Source organism: Cyanistes caeruleus, unplaced genomic scaffold, assembly GCF_971803275.1.
Source record: "Cyanistes caeruleus unplaced genomic scaffold, bCyaCae1.hap1.1 HAP1_SCAFFOLD_65, whole genome shotgun sequence".
Classification (NCBI taxonomy): Eukaryota; Metazoa; Chordata; class Aves; order Passeriformes; family Paridae; genus Cyanistes; species Cyanistes caeruleus.
Genome location: NW_028255884.1, coordinates 1,369,029 through 1,383,073, shown reverse-complemented (window position 1 = coordinate 1,383,073; position 14,045 = coordinate 1,369,029). Strand labels below are relative to the sequence as shown.

The 14,045-nt window shown below is 53.3% G+C and overlaps 1 protein-coding gene across 1 annotated transcript; it reads right to left on the bottom strand.

The window, feature by feature from the left end:
* Positions 1-292: 292 nt before the first annotated feature.
* LOC147647136 (olfactory receptor 14J1-like) lies at positions 293-1,225 on the bottom strand. The gene has a single exon (XM_086872527.1). The coding sequence runs from the start codon at positions 1,223-1,225 to the stop codon at positions 293-295; it is 933 nt and encodes a 310-aa protein (XP_086728653.1).
* Between the last annotated feature and the right edge of the window lie 12,820 nt (positions 1,226-14,045).

The window sequence follows — 14,045 nt, the reverse complement described above, 5'->3', positions numbered from 1 at the left end:
CACTGCTGCTGCAGCTCCAGAGAAGGGAACAAAAGGGGCATCTCTGCAGAAAACTTTGCTGGGAGATCCTTTAGTTCCTTTAAAGCCACCAAGACCTCAGCTCCTTATTGACACAGTGTGTGGGCACAGGGAAGGTGAAGAGAAACAAAATGAGAAATGGCACAAACAATGACATTTCTTTGTGGACAATATTGAAAAGTAAAACAAAGAAAAAGAACCTCCAAAATGAAACCAACAATAAGTATCAAAGATTACTTTTATTACAAGTGATTTGCAGAAAGTGGCCAACAGTTTAATGTTTCTGAAATGATCCAGTCATCATTCTCCACACTGCAGCCTTGAGCTCCTGGTTCCTCAGGCTGTAGATGAGGGGGTTCAGGGCTGGAGGCACCACTGAGTACAGAACTGACACTGCCAGATCCAGGGATGGGGAGGAGATGGAGGGGGGCTTCAGGTGAGCAAATGCTGCAGTGCTGAGGAACAGGGAGACCACAGCCAGGTGAGGGAGGCAGGTGGAAAAGGCTTTGTGCCGTCCCTGCTCAGAGGGGATCCTCAGCACAGCCCTGAAGATCTGCACATAGGAGAAAACAATAAACACAAAACAGCCAAAATACAGAAAAGCACTTAGCACAATGAGCCCAAGTTCCCTGAGATAGGATTTGGCGCAGGAGAGCTTGAGGATCTGAGGGATTTCACAGAAGAACTGGCCCAGGGCATTGCCATGGCACAGGGGCAGGGAAAATGTATTGGCTGTGTGCAGCAGTGAATAGAGAAAGGCACTGGCCCAGGCAGCTGCTGCCATGTGGGCACAAGCTCTGCTGCCCAGGAGGGTCCCGTAGTGCAGGGGTTTGCAGATGGACACGTAGCGGTCGTAGCACATGATGGTCAGGAGGAAATACTCTGTTGTGGCATAGAAAACAAAAAAAAAGACTTGTGCAGCGCATCCTGTGTAGGAGATGTGTCTGGTGTCCCAGAGGGAATTGTGCATGGCTTTGGGCACAGTGGTGCAGATGGAGCCCAGGTCAGTGAGGGCCAGGTTGAGCAGGAAGAAGAACATGGGGCTGTGCAGGTGGTGGCTGCAGGCTACGGCGCTGATGATGAGGCCGTTGCCCAGGAGGGCAGCCAGGGAGATGCCCAGGAAGAGGCAGAAGTGCAGGAGCTGCAGCTGCCGCGTGTCTGCCAATGCCAGCAGGAGGAAGTGGCTGATGGAGCTGCTGTTGGACATTTCTTCACTCTGGCCATGGAGTGCTGTTGAAGGAGGAGAAAGTGACAAGTCAGGGGAGACTTTACTGAGCTATAGAAGCCGTTTCTCCCAGCCCTGCCCCTGCTGCTCTGTGCCACCCAATTTTCCTTTTCTCAGAGCCCTTCCTTCAGCCCCGTGCCTGGAGCTCTGCTGGGATCTGGCCCCATTGCTGTGATGAGCAGGGGCTCTGCCCATGGACAGTGAGGAGTCAGCTCTGCTCTGCAGCAGTGGGGTCATGGGAACGGGGTCAGGGGCCAGTCCTGGGGTTGGACTGCATCATCCCAAACTGCTCCTGAGGCAGAGGAGCCTGGCTGCATCTCCTGTCCCAGGGGTCAGGAATGGTGATGCCCAAAGGCAGTTTGAGAGGGTTTGGGTGTGCCCAGAGAGATCAGAGAGAAATGTGCAATGCAGGAGCATTGGCTGTAACTCAGTGAAGGGTCAGGGGAGCTGCTCTGTCACTCCATCTGTCCCCAGCTGCCCTTTCTGAGATCGAGGGCAGGCACTGTGTTCCCCTGGAAATCAGCCTGACACAGCTGAGAGCAGAGGGACCCACAGCAGAGCAAACTGGTTCAGCCTTTCTCAGAGTCTCAGCCCCACTCCTGGCCAAGGACACTCCTGTCCCCAGTGTCCCCTGGAGACAGCTCACAGCTTGGGTGGCATCCCAAGGACACACCAAGGGTCCTGTCCATGGCACTGCTGGAGGAGAGTCGGGTCATTCCCAGCCTCCCAGCCTGCCCTGCCCAGAGCTCCTGGGGCAGAGGGAGCTGGGACATCCCATTGCTGTGCCCAGCCTGCACAGGAGGAGCCCAAGGGCTGGGCCTGCCCTGCAGCTGGAGCTGCCATTCCCAGAGAGCTGTCAGCAATGCCAGGAGCACCTGGGCAAGGCAAGGAGAGAGAGCCAGACCCTGAGGAAAAGCCTTTCCTTCCCCAGCCCTGCCCAGCCCCTGCCAGGCAGCACCAGTGCAGGACAATCACCCTCAGGTATTTGCATTGAGACATTTGCTGTGTCTTGGCATGGGGATCTGTATAAAAGTAATCATGGAATAGTTAATTTGGGAAAAGACTTTAAACTTTAAACTTTAAACTTTAAACTTTAAACTTTAAACTAAAATCCCAGCACAGCTTGGTGGCACTTTCCCCCCACTGCCTGCCCAGGGCTCTGCTGCCTGGAGCTGTCCCTGCCAGCAGCTGCTGCCCTGTGCCCAGGGCTGGGCCCTGCCAGCACTGCCCCAGCCCAGCCCAGGCCTGGGGGCTCAGCTCTGCCCTGCAGAGCCCTCCCAGCTCAGGGCACTGCCCAGGGGAAGCTCTGGCTCTGCAGGCTCTGATGGCAATGGCAGAGCAACCCTGAGGAGGCTGGAAAAGGACACTGATGCTGCCTGTAAGGGACCCTGTGCTGATTTCTGTCAGTGCCTGGTTAAGATCTGAGAATTTACTTTTTTTAATTTATTGCAACCTGTCATCAGAGGTTGAATAGAGAAATTAAATGAGAGCTGAATATCAATGTGCAATTTCCCATCCAGGCAACCCAAAGAACTAGATTAAAAAAGCACAAACTTCCCTTTTATGCAGCCCCTGACTTGCTGTGCTCCTTGTATAATTTACATGGTGCAGTCCATGGGCAGAGTGGCTGAAAGCACATTAGGAATCCCCTGTAAACCTACTGATCACTAAAATTAACAGTTCAGCTATCTCAGGCATTGACAAAATTCATAATACCTTTAATCTTAATCCCCCCTCCCTGCCATTCTGCAATAGTAGGAAACTGAATACAAAGTCTTAGAAAATGTCCTCATTTTTATCAAAATCCTTATCTTTCAAATATTCCATGACTGATCAGGAACCCTCAGCATATCAGACCTTCATGATCATTCACCTCCCCTCCACCAGAAATACTCAGAGCTGTACTCACAGAGTCTGTAGGCATTGGGGTGTTCCAGCTTTAGGAGATGCCTCCAGGAGCTGCAGCTGCATTGTCCTGCAGCCAGAGGCTTCCTGTGCCAAGGGCTGGCAGGGATTCTGCCCCAGGCACTTCTCAGCACCTTCCCAGCCCTGACTGATTGAAGCTCTCTGTGCCTCTGGGCTGTGCCCAGGGTGGCTGCAGGCAGTGCCCCAGCCCTGCTGGGCTGGCAGAAGAGCTGCTCAGCAAGAGAAATGTGCTTTTGAAGCTCTTCTTGGTTTCCAGCAGCTGCCTCTGTGCCAGGAGCCCGGCCCAGCTCAGCAGCACAGACACAGCAGCAGGACTTTAATGAGCCTCTTGGGGCTTTGTGCTGAGGCCCTGAACATCAGTCCCTGACAGGGAGGGGAAGAAAGCTCTCAAGAACTCCAAGTCAGAATCCAACTCCAAAGTTTCTTTCACTTTTAATGGGTCCCACTGAGGGACGTGACTGAGAAAGTGTCCCCAGGCCCCAGGCAGAGCAGAGAACTGGAGGCACTGATGACAGCTGGGGACAAAGAGAAGCCAAGGCTTGGTGCCCTGGGCCACAGCAGCCAATGCTGTGCCAGCAAGGGCTGTGAGGAGACACCTTGTCCTGAGGCCCTGGGGCCTCCTGGCACAGCCCCAGCAAGGCTGGCCACTGTCACCCCCTTGGCCTGCCCTCAGCATCCCCCCTAGCCCACATGCCAGTGGCCTCAGGGATCTGCTGGAAGGAGTCCCTGGGGAGCCTTGCTCAGGAATGGCCCTGGGGGCTCCTTCATGCTCCCAGGGACTGCAGCTTTTTCAAAGGACTTTGGCTTTTGCTTTGCAGTCTCTGAGAGCTTTGTGCAATCCTGGCCTCCAATTATCTGCTGTAATTAGTCCCTTGAGAGGCTTTGTCAGTAACAACACTCAGTGGGGCTCATTAGTTCTTCAAGGTACTTCAATTATTTTTAGATACTTGCTATCTCCTTTTGATACAGACTCTAAGAGAAGTTTGTGCAATCCTGGCCCCAATTATCTGCTTTAACAAGTCCCTTGGGAGCTTTGCATTGACACTCAGTGGGGCTCATCAATACTTTGAGATACTCAGGGCTTTTTCAGCTACTTTGGATTTTCCTTCCCACACTGAGTCTCTGGGAGGTTTTTGTGCAATCCTGGCCTCCAGTTCTCTCCTCCAAGGAGTCCATGAGGAGCCTGTGTTGGGGATGGACCTCAGTGGCACCCATTAATGCCTGGAGACACTTTGGGTTTTTCCTCTGACTTGGGCTCCTGGAAAGGTTTGTGCAATCTCCTCTCAGGCCCTGAGATTCAAGGGCTCAGCTCCAAATGCACCACGGGGCTCATTAGGATCAAGCAAATCCTAACAAACCATGGCTGTGCCTTGATTTCCCTCTGGTCTGTTGCAGTTCTTAGGAAAGTTTCCTACAGTAGTTATGAAGAAATAGTTCAAAGAGCTTCTAAGAAATATCTGTTCCTATTTTAAAGGGGGTCTTTTATTCCTGTTCTCTTTAGAGCAGAGGTGATTGCAGCATTCAGTGATGGATATTGATCCAGGGTCTCTCCTAAGGAGGTCTGGCCAGCTCAGAGAAGCTGTGCCTTGAGGTCTGACCCAGTGGGGACAACCTTGCTCCACATTCCCCAGCCCCATCCTGTCTCTCCTCACTCCCCTGGGACCTGCTTTGCTCACAGAACTGGCTGCACTCAGGCAAAGAGGGGTTTTCCTTCTTTGATTTTAGCAATCTAAAACTGCTGAGTTTCCCCATGGAAAACAGACACCCTCCTCAAGTGTGTGCCAAGGCCAAGGTGCCACCAAGGAGGTTCCCCTTCCCCAAGGCAGAGCCACACAAGGAATGTTTCAGACACACAGGGAGTTCTACAATAAACACAGCCCCAGAGTTGGCTGAAGGCAGAATTAGAGCAGCTGCTGAAGGACAGACAAGCTTTGAACTCCTTGCAGCTGAAAGCACCAAGTGGGTTGTTGGGAGGTGTGTGAGTGAGGCAAGAGTGAGGGAAGGGAAATGCAGAGAGCCCTGGAAGTGTTTCTGTGCAGACAGGCTGCTGCAAGGGCAGCGTTGGACTTCTCTGGGGGGAACTGTGAGGGAGGTTGGGGCAGAGTCACCTCCCCAGTGACCTCGAGATGTCACACAGCCACCAGGGATGTCACAGCCCACTCAGTGGTGTCACACAACCTGCTCTGGGATGTCACACCACATTTCTGTGATGTCACATCTCTTCCTATATGCCACAAAACCACCTTGTGATGTCACATAGCCTCCTGTGATATCACACAGCCACATTTGATGTCATAGCTCACTCTCTGATGTCACAGTCAGCATTGTGATGTCATACAACCTGTCCTGAGATGTCACATGGCTCTTCTGTGATGTCACTGCCCACTCCTGGATTTCATATCACAACCATGTGGTGTCACAGTCTGCTCAGTGATGTCACAACCCTCTCTGTGATGTTGTACATCTAAACTCTGGTGTCACAACCCTCTCTGTGATATTCTTTATCTAACCTCTGGTGTCATAGTCCTCTCTGTGATATCACCACCCACTAAGTGATATCACCCAGACCATGCTGTGATGTCATGCAGCTACACTGCGGTGTCACCCCCTGCTTTCTGATGTCACACAGTCCCCTCTATGATGCCATAGCTGCTCAGTGACCTCACACAACAAACTCTGTGATGTCACAGCCCCAGCTGTGACCTCACACAACCCACTCGGAGCTGTCACACAGCCCCTTTCTGACATCACAGCTGCTCTGGGGCTCCAGGACACAGCCACAGAGGTGCTGCTGGGACACAGCCCCCTCTGGCACATCCCATAGCCCCTGCCAGTGCTGAGCCCCTGGCAGCTCTGTCTGGGCCTGCTCTCTGTGTCCCTGAGCTGCCCTGGCAGGGCCCCAGCCCTGCTGGGCTGTGCTCAGGAGCTGCTCCTGGCCAGAGCTGTCTCTCTGCAGCGCTGCCCTTGCCAGGAGCTGCCTCTGGGCCAGGAGCCCGGCCCAGCTCAGCAGCACAGACACAGCACCAGCACTTTCATCACCCTCTCGGGCCTTTGGGGCTCTTGGCATCACACTCAGTCCCTCAGAGTGTGCTCCAGAAACTCCTCAAGAGCTGCAAGTCAGATGGAAACACTGAAGTTTCTTGTAGTTGAAATGAGAGACACGAGTGAGAAAGCGTCCCCAGGTTCCAGGCAGAGCAGAAGACTGGAGGCCCTGATGGCAGCTGGGGACAAGCAAGGGAAAGGTGTCTGTGGTGCTGAGCAAAGCTGGATGTGTTTCAGGAATGGCAAGGGCCAAGGGCTGAGCCCCAGCCCCTGGCAAGGCAGATGCTGTCCCTCCCTCATTGCTCAGGGCTCTTCCCGGGCCACTGGCATGTGGGGATGTGCAATGCCAAGGGCAGCACCATGGGGCGGCCCCTGCCAGGCTGCTGAGCAGGGACAAGGAGGCAATGAGGCCCCAGGGCTGCCAGGGTCACTTGTCCCCTGCTGGCCTCAGGCCCAGGGCCAGCAGCCATGGCCAAAGGGCTGCACAAGTTGCCTCTGGCAGGGCCTTGCAGCTGCTGCCCATCCCTGTGCCCTCTCCAGACCAGGCTGCCCTGTGGTGTCCATGCCCTGCGCCTCTGTCCCTGCAGGCTGTCGTCATCCCCTGGCTGCCCCACCTCGCTGGCCCTTTCCTTTGCTGACAACTCTGTGTATGTCAGAAGGATTCACCATTTCTGAAACCACTCTTTAAACACTCTCATGGCTCTCCTCCACTCTCCTCAGTCTCCACCCCACGGATCACAGAGCTCCTTTGTTCCTATAGAGTGGTCATGTGCCCGAGGCCGCCAGTCCGCTCTTTGGCCGATCTCTGAGATTTCTGCAAGGTGTTTCCGAATTAAAACCATCTTCTCATAGTGTAAGAACATCACCAGAGGACAGGGCCAACCCTACCTCTCTGCCTCAGCAGCTTCTTTCAGGGAGCAATCCTTGGATATATGAAATTTGGGAGGCCAAATTAAAAATGATCCTTGGACAAGAAAGCTGGTGCTTTCCCCAGGAAGGAAGGAACAGAGCCCCACTGTTTCAGGGGAAGATGTGTCAGGACCACCAGAGGCCAAGGCCAGCCAGAGTTTGCAGTTTTTTCTGGGAGATAGCCTCGGATACAGGAAATGTTTTAGGGAGAGTACCAGTTTTGGCAATGGACATCAGAAAAGATGGATGATATTCCCTTGTTAATCCTGTGGGACAAGTTGCATTATGGTTCAATTCCACCTGTCCAATCTTTACCTATAACACTTTGACAAAGTCTGGGGGCTGGGATTGGAGCCTGCCACTCCCAGTCTCCTCTCTTAGAAGGAATTTAAAAGCCTAGGCATTCCTGGAGGGGTTTGAGGATCCCTGCTGGCTGTTGGGTGTCATTTCTCCACCTCATGACTCAGCAGGGGTTTCTCCAATAAAGAAATAAAGCTTTTGCCTGAAGCTCCCACTCTGCCCGTGACAGGAAGCCCAGGGAGTGTCTGTGACATCCCGGCTCTTTGGCAGCCTGGGGACTCCTGGGATGTCACCGTGGAGCCCCCAGGAGTGCCTGTGACAGAGCGGTACCTTTGCAGCCCAGGGTCCCCTGGGATGTCACCATGGAATTGCTGTGACTGTGTCTGAGCACACAGCTCTTCAGCATCCCCAGAAACCCCTGGGAGGTCTCTCTGGAGGCCCTATCTGTGCCTGTGACATTCTGGCTCTTGAACAGCCTGGAGGCTCTTGGAATGTCCCCATGGAGCCCTTCTGAGGGCCTGTAACAAATCAGATAAGTAACCATCACCACGACCTGTTGCTATGGTCTGTTTCCATGGCAACCATCACCAACTTCCCCTCTTGCTGCTGTCTGTTTCCATGGCAATCATCACAGCCCCTGTTGCTATGGTCAGTCCCTTGGCAGCTCCATGGAGACCCCATGCCAGGGGTGGTTGCCATGGACACCAGCTCAGGCCTGGAGCCAGAGCCCGTTGCCATGGCAACCATTTGCAGTCCCATCCCCAGGCTCATGGGATCCCAGAGCCACAGAATTGGCTGAGTTGGGAGGGAGCCATGGGGATCCTCCAGTCCAACTGCTGGCCCTGCACAGGACATCCCAACAATGCCAGCCTGGGCCTGGCAGCGCTGGCCAAACGCTGCTGGAGCTCAGCCAGCCCTGGAGCTGGGAGCCTTCCCTGGGGAGCCTGTTCAGTGCCCCAGCAGCCTCGCGGGAAAAACCTTTTCCTCACATCCAGCCTAAACCTGCCCGCCTCAGCTCCAGCCGCTCCCTCCACTCCTGGCCCTGGGCACCAGAGGGAAGAGGTTCCCGCAGCCCCCAGCCAGGGACCCGCTCCCAAGGCTGCTGCCATGGCAACCAGGCCTGGCACCAGCTGGGATGCTCGGTTTCCACGGGCTGGGCTTCAGGAATGGCATTCCCCAATTTCCTGCTCCTGCTGAAACCGCGCTGCTGCTCGCTTCCCTCCCACCTCCCATGGAAAGCACAAAAGGCAAAGATCCCATGCTGGGATAAGAACAATTTATTGAGAACAGCAACAAGAAAAGGCAAAAACAGGAACAGAAACAATTTTGGTAACAGAAAGGATAAGACAAACCATTCACAGGGAAAACTCAAACACCACCGACTGTTTCTTCCTGGACATGCATTTCCTCCTGCCAAGAAAGGACACTCTTCTCCTCTGGTGAGAGAGAGGGAGTCCTTTTTATGCCCCTGGCAATGACCTGAGATGGGATTGAATATAATGACAGGGCCATGGCCAGACCCTCACAATCTTTGATCTCAAATCATGTCCTTGCCATGGGCAGGAAAAGGTACAGGTGTCTTCCCAGCATGGATCCCAGGGAACATGGATCACCAGGTCTCTTCCTAACCTCGGTCCTCCAAGGGGGGATAGGCTGGAGCTGTGGAGAAAGCTTTTCCTGCACTTGGGGCACTCACAGGGCTTCCCTTACTGGTGCCTCCGTTGGTGTCTGGTCAAGTGAGAGCTCTGGGTGAAGCTCTTCCCACACTGGGGACACTCGTAGGGCCTGTCCCCAGTGTGGATACGTTTGTGGGTATTGAGGTTGGATCTCTGGCTGAAGCTCTTCCCACATTCCCCACACTCATAGGGGCTCTCCCCAGTGTGGATGTGCCGGTGCCTGATGAGGGCGGAGTTTCGATTGAAGCCCTCCCCACAGTCGGGGCAGCGGAAGGGCCTCTCATCCGTGTGAATCGGCTGGTGCTGAACGAGATTGGAGCAGCTGTGAAACCTCTTCCCACACTCAGGACACTCGTAGGGCCTCTCCCCAGTGTGGATGCGCTGGTGGATGACAAGTTGGGAGTTGAAACTGAAGCCCTTCCCACATTGCCCACACTTGTAGGCCCATTCCCCAGTGTGGATCATCTGGTGGCGGATCAGGCTGTTGCTCTGGCTGAAGCTCTTCCCACACTCCAAGCACTTGTAGGGCTTCTCTCCATCCTGAAGCTGCTCATGGACCACCTGCTCAGAGCCCCGGCTGGATCTCCGGCCACCTTCCCGGCACAGGGTGGGTCTTTCCTCCTCAGAGCACCCTGGGATGGGTTTGGAGCCCCATTTCCTGTGGGATCCCTGGGGATTTTCCTCCCTGTTGGATTCCTGTGCTGTGGAGCTGCTCACAATGGCCTCTTCCACCAGGTTCTACTGCGGGGATTTGTCCTCCCTGGTCTCCATCCTCAGCTCCTTGTCTGGGGGAGGAAGGACAAGGAGAGGATGGGATTTGCCTCCGTGCCAGAGGGAAGGGGAAGGAGATCCCCCCAGTGCGTCCCCGGCAGGACGGCGTCGGCAGCGGGGTTGTCCTGCAGCCGGGGGCCAGGCTAGGCTGGGAGATGGAGCAGGAGAGAGGGGGAAAGGGGCACTGACTTCCTCCTCACCTGCCTGGGTGTCCTGGGGCATCTTCCTCTTCCTTGCAGCCTTCTCATCCATCCAGCCAAAGTTTGGGATGGGGAAATCCTGGTTTAGGAGAAAACAAGGAATGAGCACGTTGAGTTTGATGGTCCCTCTGTCCAAGTCCCTCTCTAGAAGTTGCTGGGTATCTAGGAGGTCTTGGTTTGAAAGGAAAGGTGTTTGCTAAGGAAGGCAGAAATCATCACTGAAATTGATAAAAATGTAAGCAACAACCCTCTCCAAATTATTATATTCTTGATACTAAAGTGATCTCAGATAAAGATATAGGAATAAAAATAGTTCTTTAGTAAAGGAATAAAAATGAAAATGCAGCAGTACAAAAGAAAAAAAACCCAAAAAAACAATACTCTGAGAGAGTCAGGATACAACCTTACACCCCATTTGTCAGGGTGTTGGTAGCAGTCCAATTAAATGGTGGCTGCAGTCCTCCTGGAGAAACATATGTGGTTCTGTTGAAACAATGATCCTGTAGAAGATTGTAGCTTACCTCAGAAGTTCTGGTGCTGTAGATGGGTCTGGTCTCTGCTCTGGGAATCCAGTGGACAAAGACTGCCTCTGGTGTTCTGATTCCAAGATTATATCCATGCAGGAATGCTTGGCTCCTCCCCCTGGGTGCAGCATCTCACAATGGGATGATGTCATTTTATCAGTCCTGCAGTGAGACTCAATGGCCCATTAACAGAAGATATCCCCCTGGAGGAAGGATGGGTGGTGGAAGAGATAAAGAACATTGCCTCACCTGGTTTTAACAGCTGGCCCATTAACAGAAGACATCCCCCAGTTATGAGGGATGGGTCATGGAGGAGATAAAGAAAACTGCTCTACCAGGTTTTAACAGATGGTGAGAGAATACATACTTTTGGTTACATCTTGCATTGCAACCCAAGACATGTGGTCCATAAAAATTTTAGACCACCAAAATTCAGCACTGAAAATGCCTTCCAGGAGTTCTCCATCTCTGTTCTCTTCCTATTGATGTTCAGGGTTTCCCCCCTGTCTCAGCTGCTGGGGGTCCCACTTGTACTGGGAGTCCCCTATCTACTCGGTCCCTCCCCTTCCCAGCGTGCTGGGAGTGCCAGGAATCTGAAAAGTTCCCCCTGTTTCCATCTCCCCACTTAGGGATGCTGAGACACCCCAGTATCCCCCCAAGGGGCATTTTCCACTCAGCTTTGGAGTTCTTCATTCTTCAAACATCCGCCCCAATAAACACAACCCCTCAGGATTTCTCGGCTGAGCTCCCCCTCCCCGGTCACCTGTGCCATGGGGGTGATGATCCCACAGGTGGAGAGCTGTGAATTCAGGGAGTGCTTGACCTCGTGATTCCTTCTCTTTCTCTGATCTTCCTTTGTCCCTCCTTCAGGCTGAAGAAGCTGCTCAAGGAGTCAGAAGCAAAACTCCAAGTCCCTTGGAGCTTCAATTGGCCCCACTGAGGGCAGGGACTGCCAAAGGCTCCCCAGGGACTGGTGAGAGCAGATCCTGGAGGCCAGGATTGCCGGGAGCCAAAGGCTCTGAGCAGGGAACTGCAATGCTGAGCCAGCCCTGGCTGGGTTGGAGGAAGCAGAAAGGCCAAGCCCAGACCCCAAGCCTGGCCCAGCAGGGCCTGTCCCTCACGGGTGGCTCGGGGCTCTTTGTGGGGCAGTGGGATGTGAGGGGCAGCAAGGACAAATGCCATAAACCTGTGTGACACTCCAGATCCTTATGGAACCAAGGGGCCAGTGTGACACCATGGGAAGTTGTGGAACCAAGGGGATTGTTGTGGCACTCTTGGGCCCATGGAACCAAGGGACCAGTGGAACAGTCTGAAGCCTTATGGAAACAAGAGGCCACTGTGAGCCTGCAGGGCTTTAACACCCCAGAACACTTCAATGCTGGTGGTAACCAAAGGTTCCTGTGCTTGAATTTGGCGCACAGGAGAAACAACAACCAGATCATCTCAACATGGACAGATGCAAAGAATATTCTTGGTAGGAAGGGACCCACAAGGACCATCAAGTCCAGGTCTTAATATAAAGGCCCACACAAGGATTGAACCCACAACCTCGGTGATACTGGCACCATGCTCTGACCAACTGAGCTAAGAGGTCAAAATGACACAAAATTTAACTGACGAAATACAGACAATCAAGGAACTATGGCAAAGGGTTTAATACAACATCCAACTACACAAAGAACTCTTACCATAGCCTTAACTTTGCAAACTTAGCTCATTTAACCTAAAAAGTGTTAACCCTTAAGATTTTGGGTAACATTAAGATATCCAAAAATATTCCAGGTACGTAGGATAGGAAGGAGAATAAAAAGAGACCAGAAAGACAGAAGATCTACAGAAAAACACTTCCAGGATGATCCCAGTCACTCCCACTACAATCTCAGTCAATCCCAGTATGAGCTGTTGTACCAGCCACCCCCAGTATGGTTCCAGTCACACCCAGGCCCTCCCAGTATGATGCCAGTCATGGCCAGAGTGACTCCCTGTCACTCCCAGGATGGGCCCAGTTGCTCCCAGTGACCTCCAGTATGGTTCCAGTCCCAGCCAGCACCTTTGCACTCACTCCCAGTATGATCCCAGCTAATTCCAGTAGGATCCCAGTATGACCCAGCATGGGCACAGCTGCTTCCAGGATTATCCAGCATGGTTCCAGTTGTTCCCATTTACCTGCACTGTGGTTTCAGTTTCTCCCAGTATATCCCAGTTGCTCTCAATCACTCCTCAGGTGTTTCCAGCCTGATCCCAGTTGCTCCCAGCCACTCCCAGTCACGCTGAGTGCAGTCCCAGTTGCTGCCAGCATGGTCCCAGTCTTGCCCAGCATGGCCCAGCTGCTCCCACTGTGATCCCAGTAGGATGCCAGTTACCCTCACGATGGTTCCAGTTGCTCCCTGTTCCTCCCAGTGTGATTCCAGTTGCACCCAGTTGGCCCCAGTATAGTTCCAGTTGCTCCCCAGATGATCCCAGCTGCTCCCTGCATGGTCCCAGTTATGCCCAGCTGGAGTTGCCCCCAGTGTAGACCCTGTCACTCCCAGTTGCTCCCAGTTGTCCCCAGCATGGTTCCCATTGTTCCCAGTGTGTTTTCAGTCATCCCCAGTATGATCACAGACACTCCCAGTATATCCCAGCTGCTCTCAACATGTCCATAGCCATTCCCAGACACTCCTAGTAATCCCAGTTAGGTGCTTGTTATCCCAGTATGATCTCAGGCCCAGTATATCCCAGTCGAACTGGGATTCACTCCCTGAATTCACAGCCCCCTCCCACCCATGGGATCATCACCCCCCCATCCCACAGGTGACGAGGGAGGGGGAGCCCAGCCCAGATATCCTGGGGGGTGCCTGGGTTGGGTTTTTGGGGGTGATGATTAGAGAATGAAGAAAACCAAAGCTGAAAAGAAAATGCCCTTTGGGGGGACATTTGGGGTTCCCAGTGGAAGCTTCCAGCAGAGGCAGCCTGGAGGAGCAGAGCCCTGTGTCCCTGAGGACCCCAAAGTGGGGAGCCCAGAGAGGGGGAGCACCATGATTCGAGGAACCCTCAATTAAATAGAGAGGGGCAGGGGGGACTCCTTGGTCCCCCTGCACCCCCAAGAAGGGAATAAGGGGAGCAGGGACCCTGGGACCCCAAAAACTTCCTGCATCCCTAAGTGGGGAGATCGAAATGGGAAGAACTTTTCAAATTCCTGGCACTCACAGCAGCCTGAAGAGGTCAGGGACCAAGTAGACAGGGGACCCCCAGTACAAGCGGGACCCCCAGCAGCTGGGACAGGGGGGAACCCCTGAACACCAAAAGGGAGAGAACAGAAATGGAAAACTTCTGGAAAGCATTTTCAGGGCCAATTTTTAGTGGTGTACAATTTTTATGGACCCCATGTCTTGGGTTGCAATGCAAGATGTAACCAAAAGTATGTATTCTATCACCATGTTAAAAACTAGAGGAGCAGTTTTCTTTATCTCTT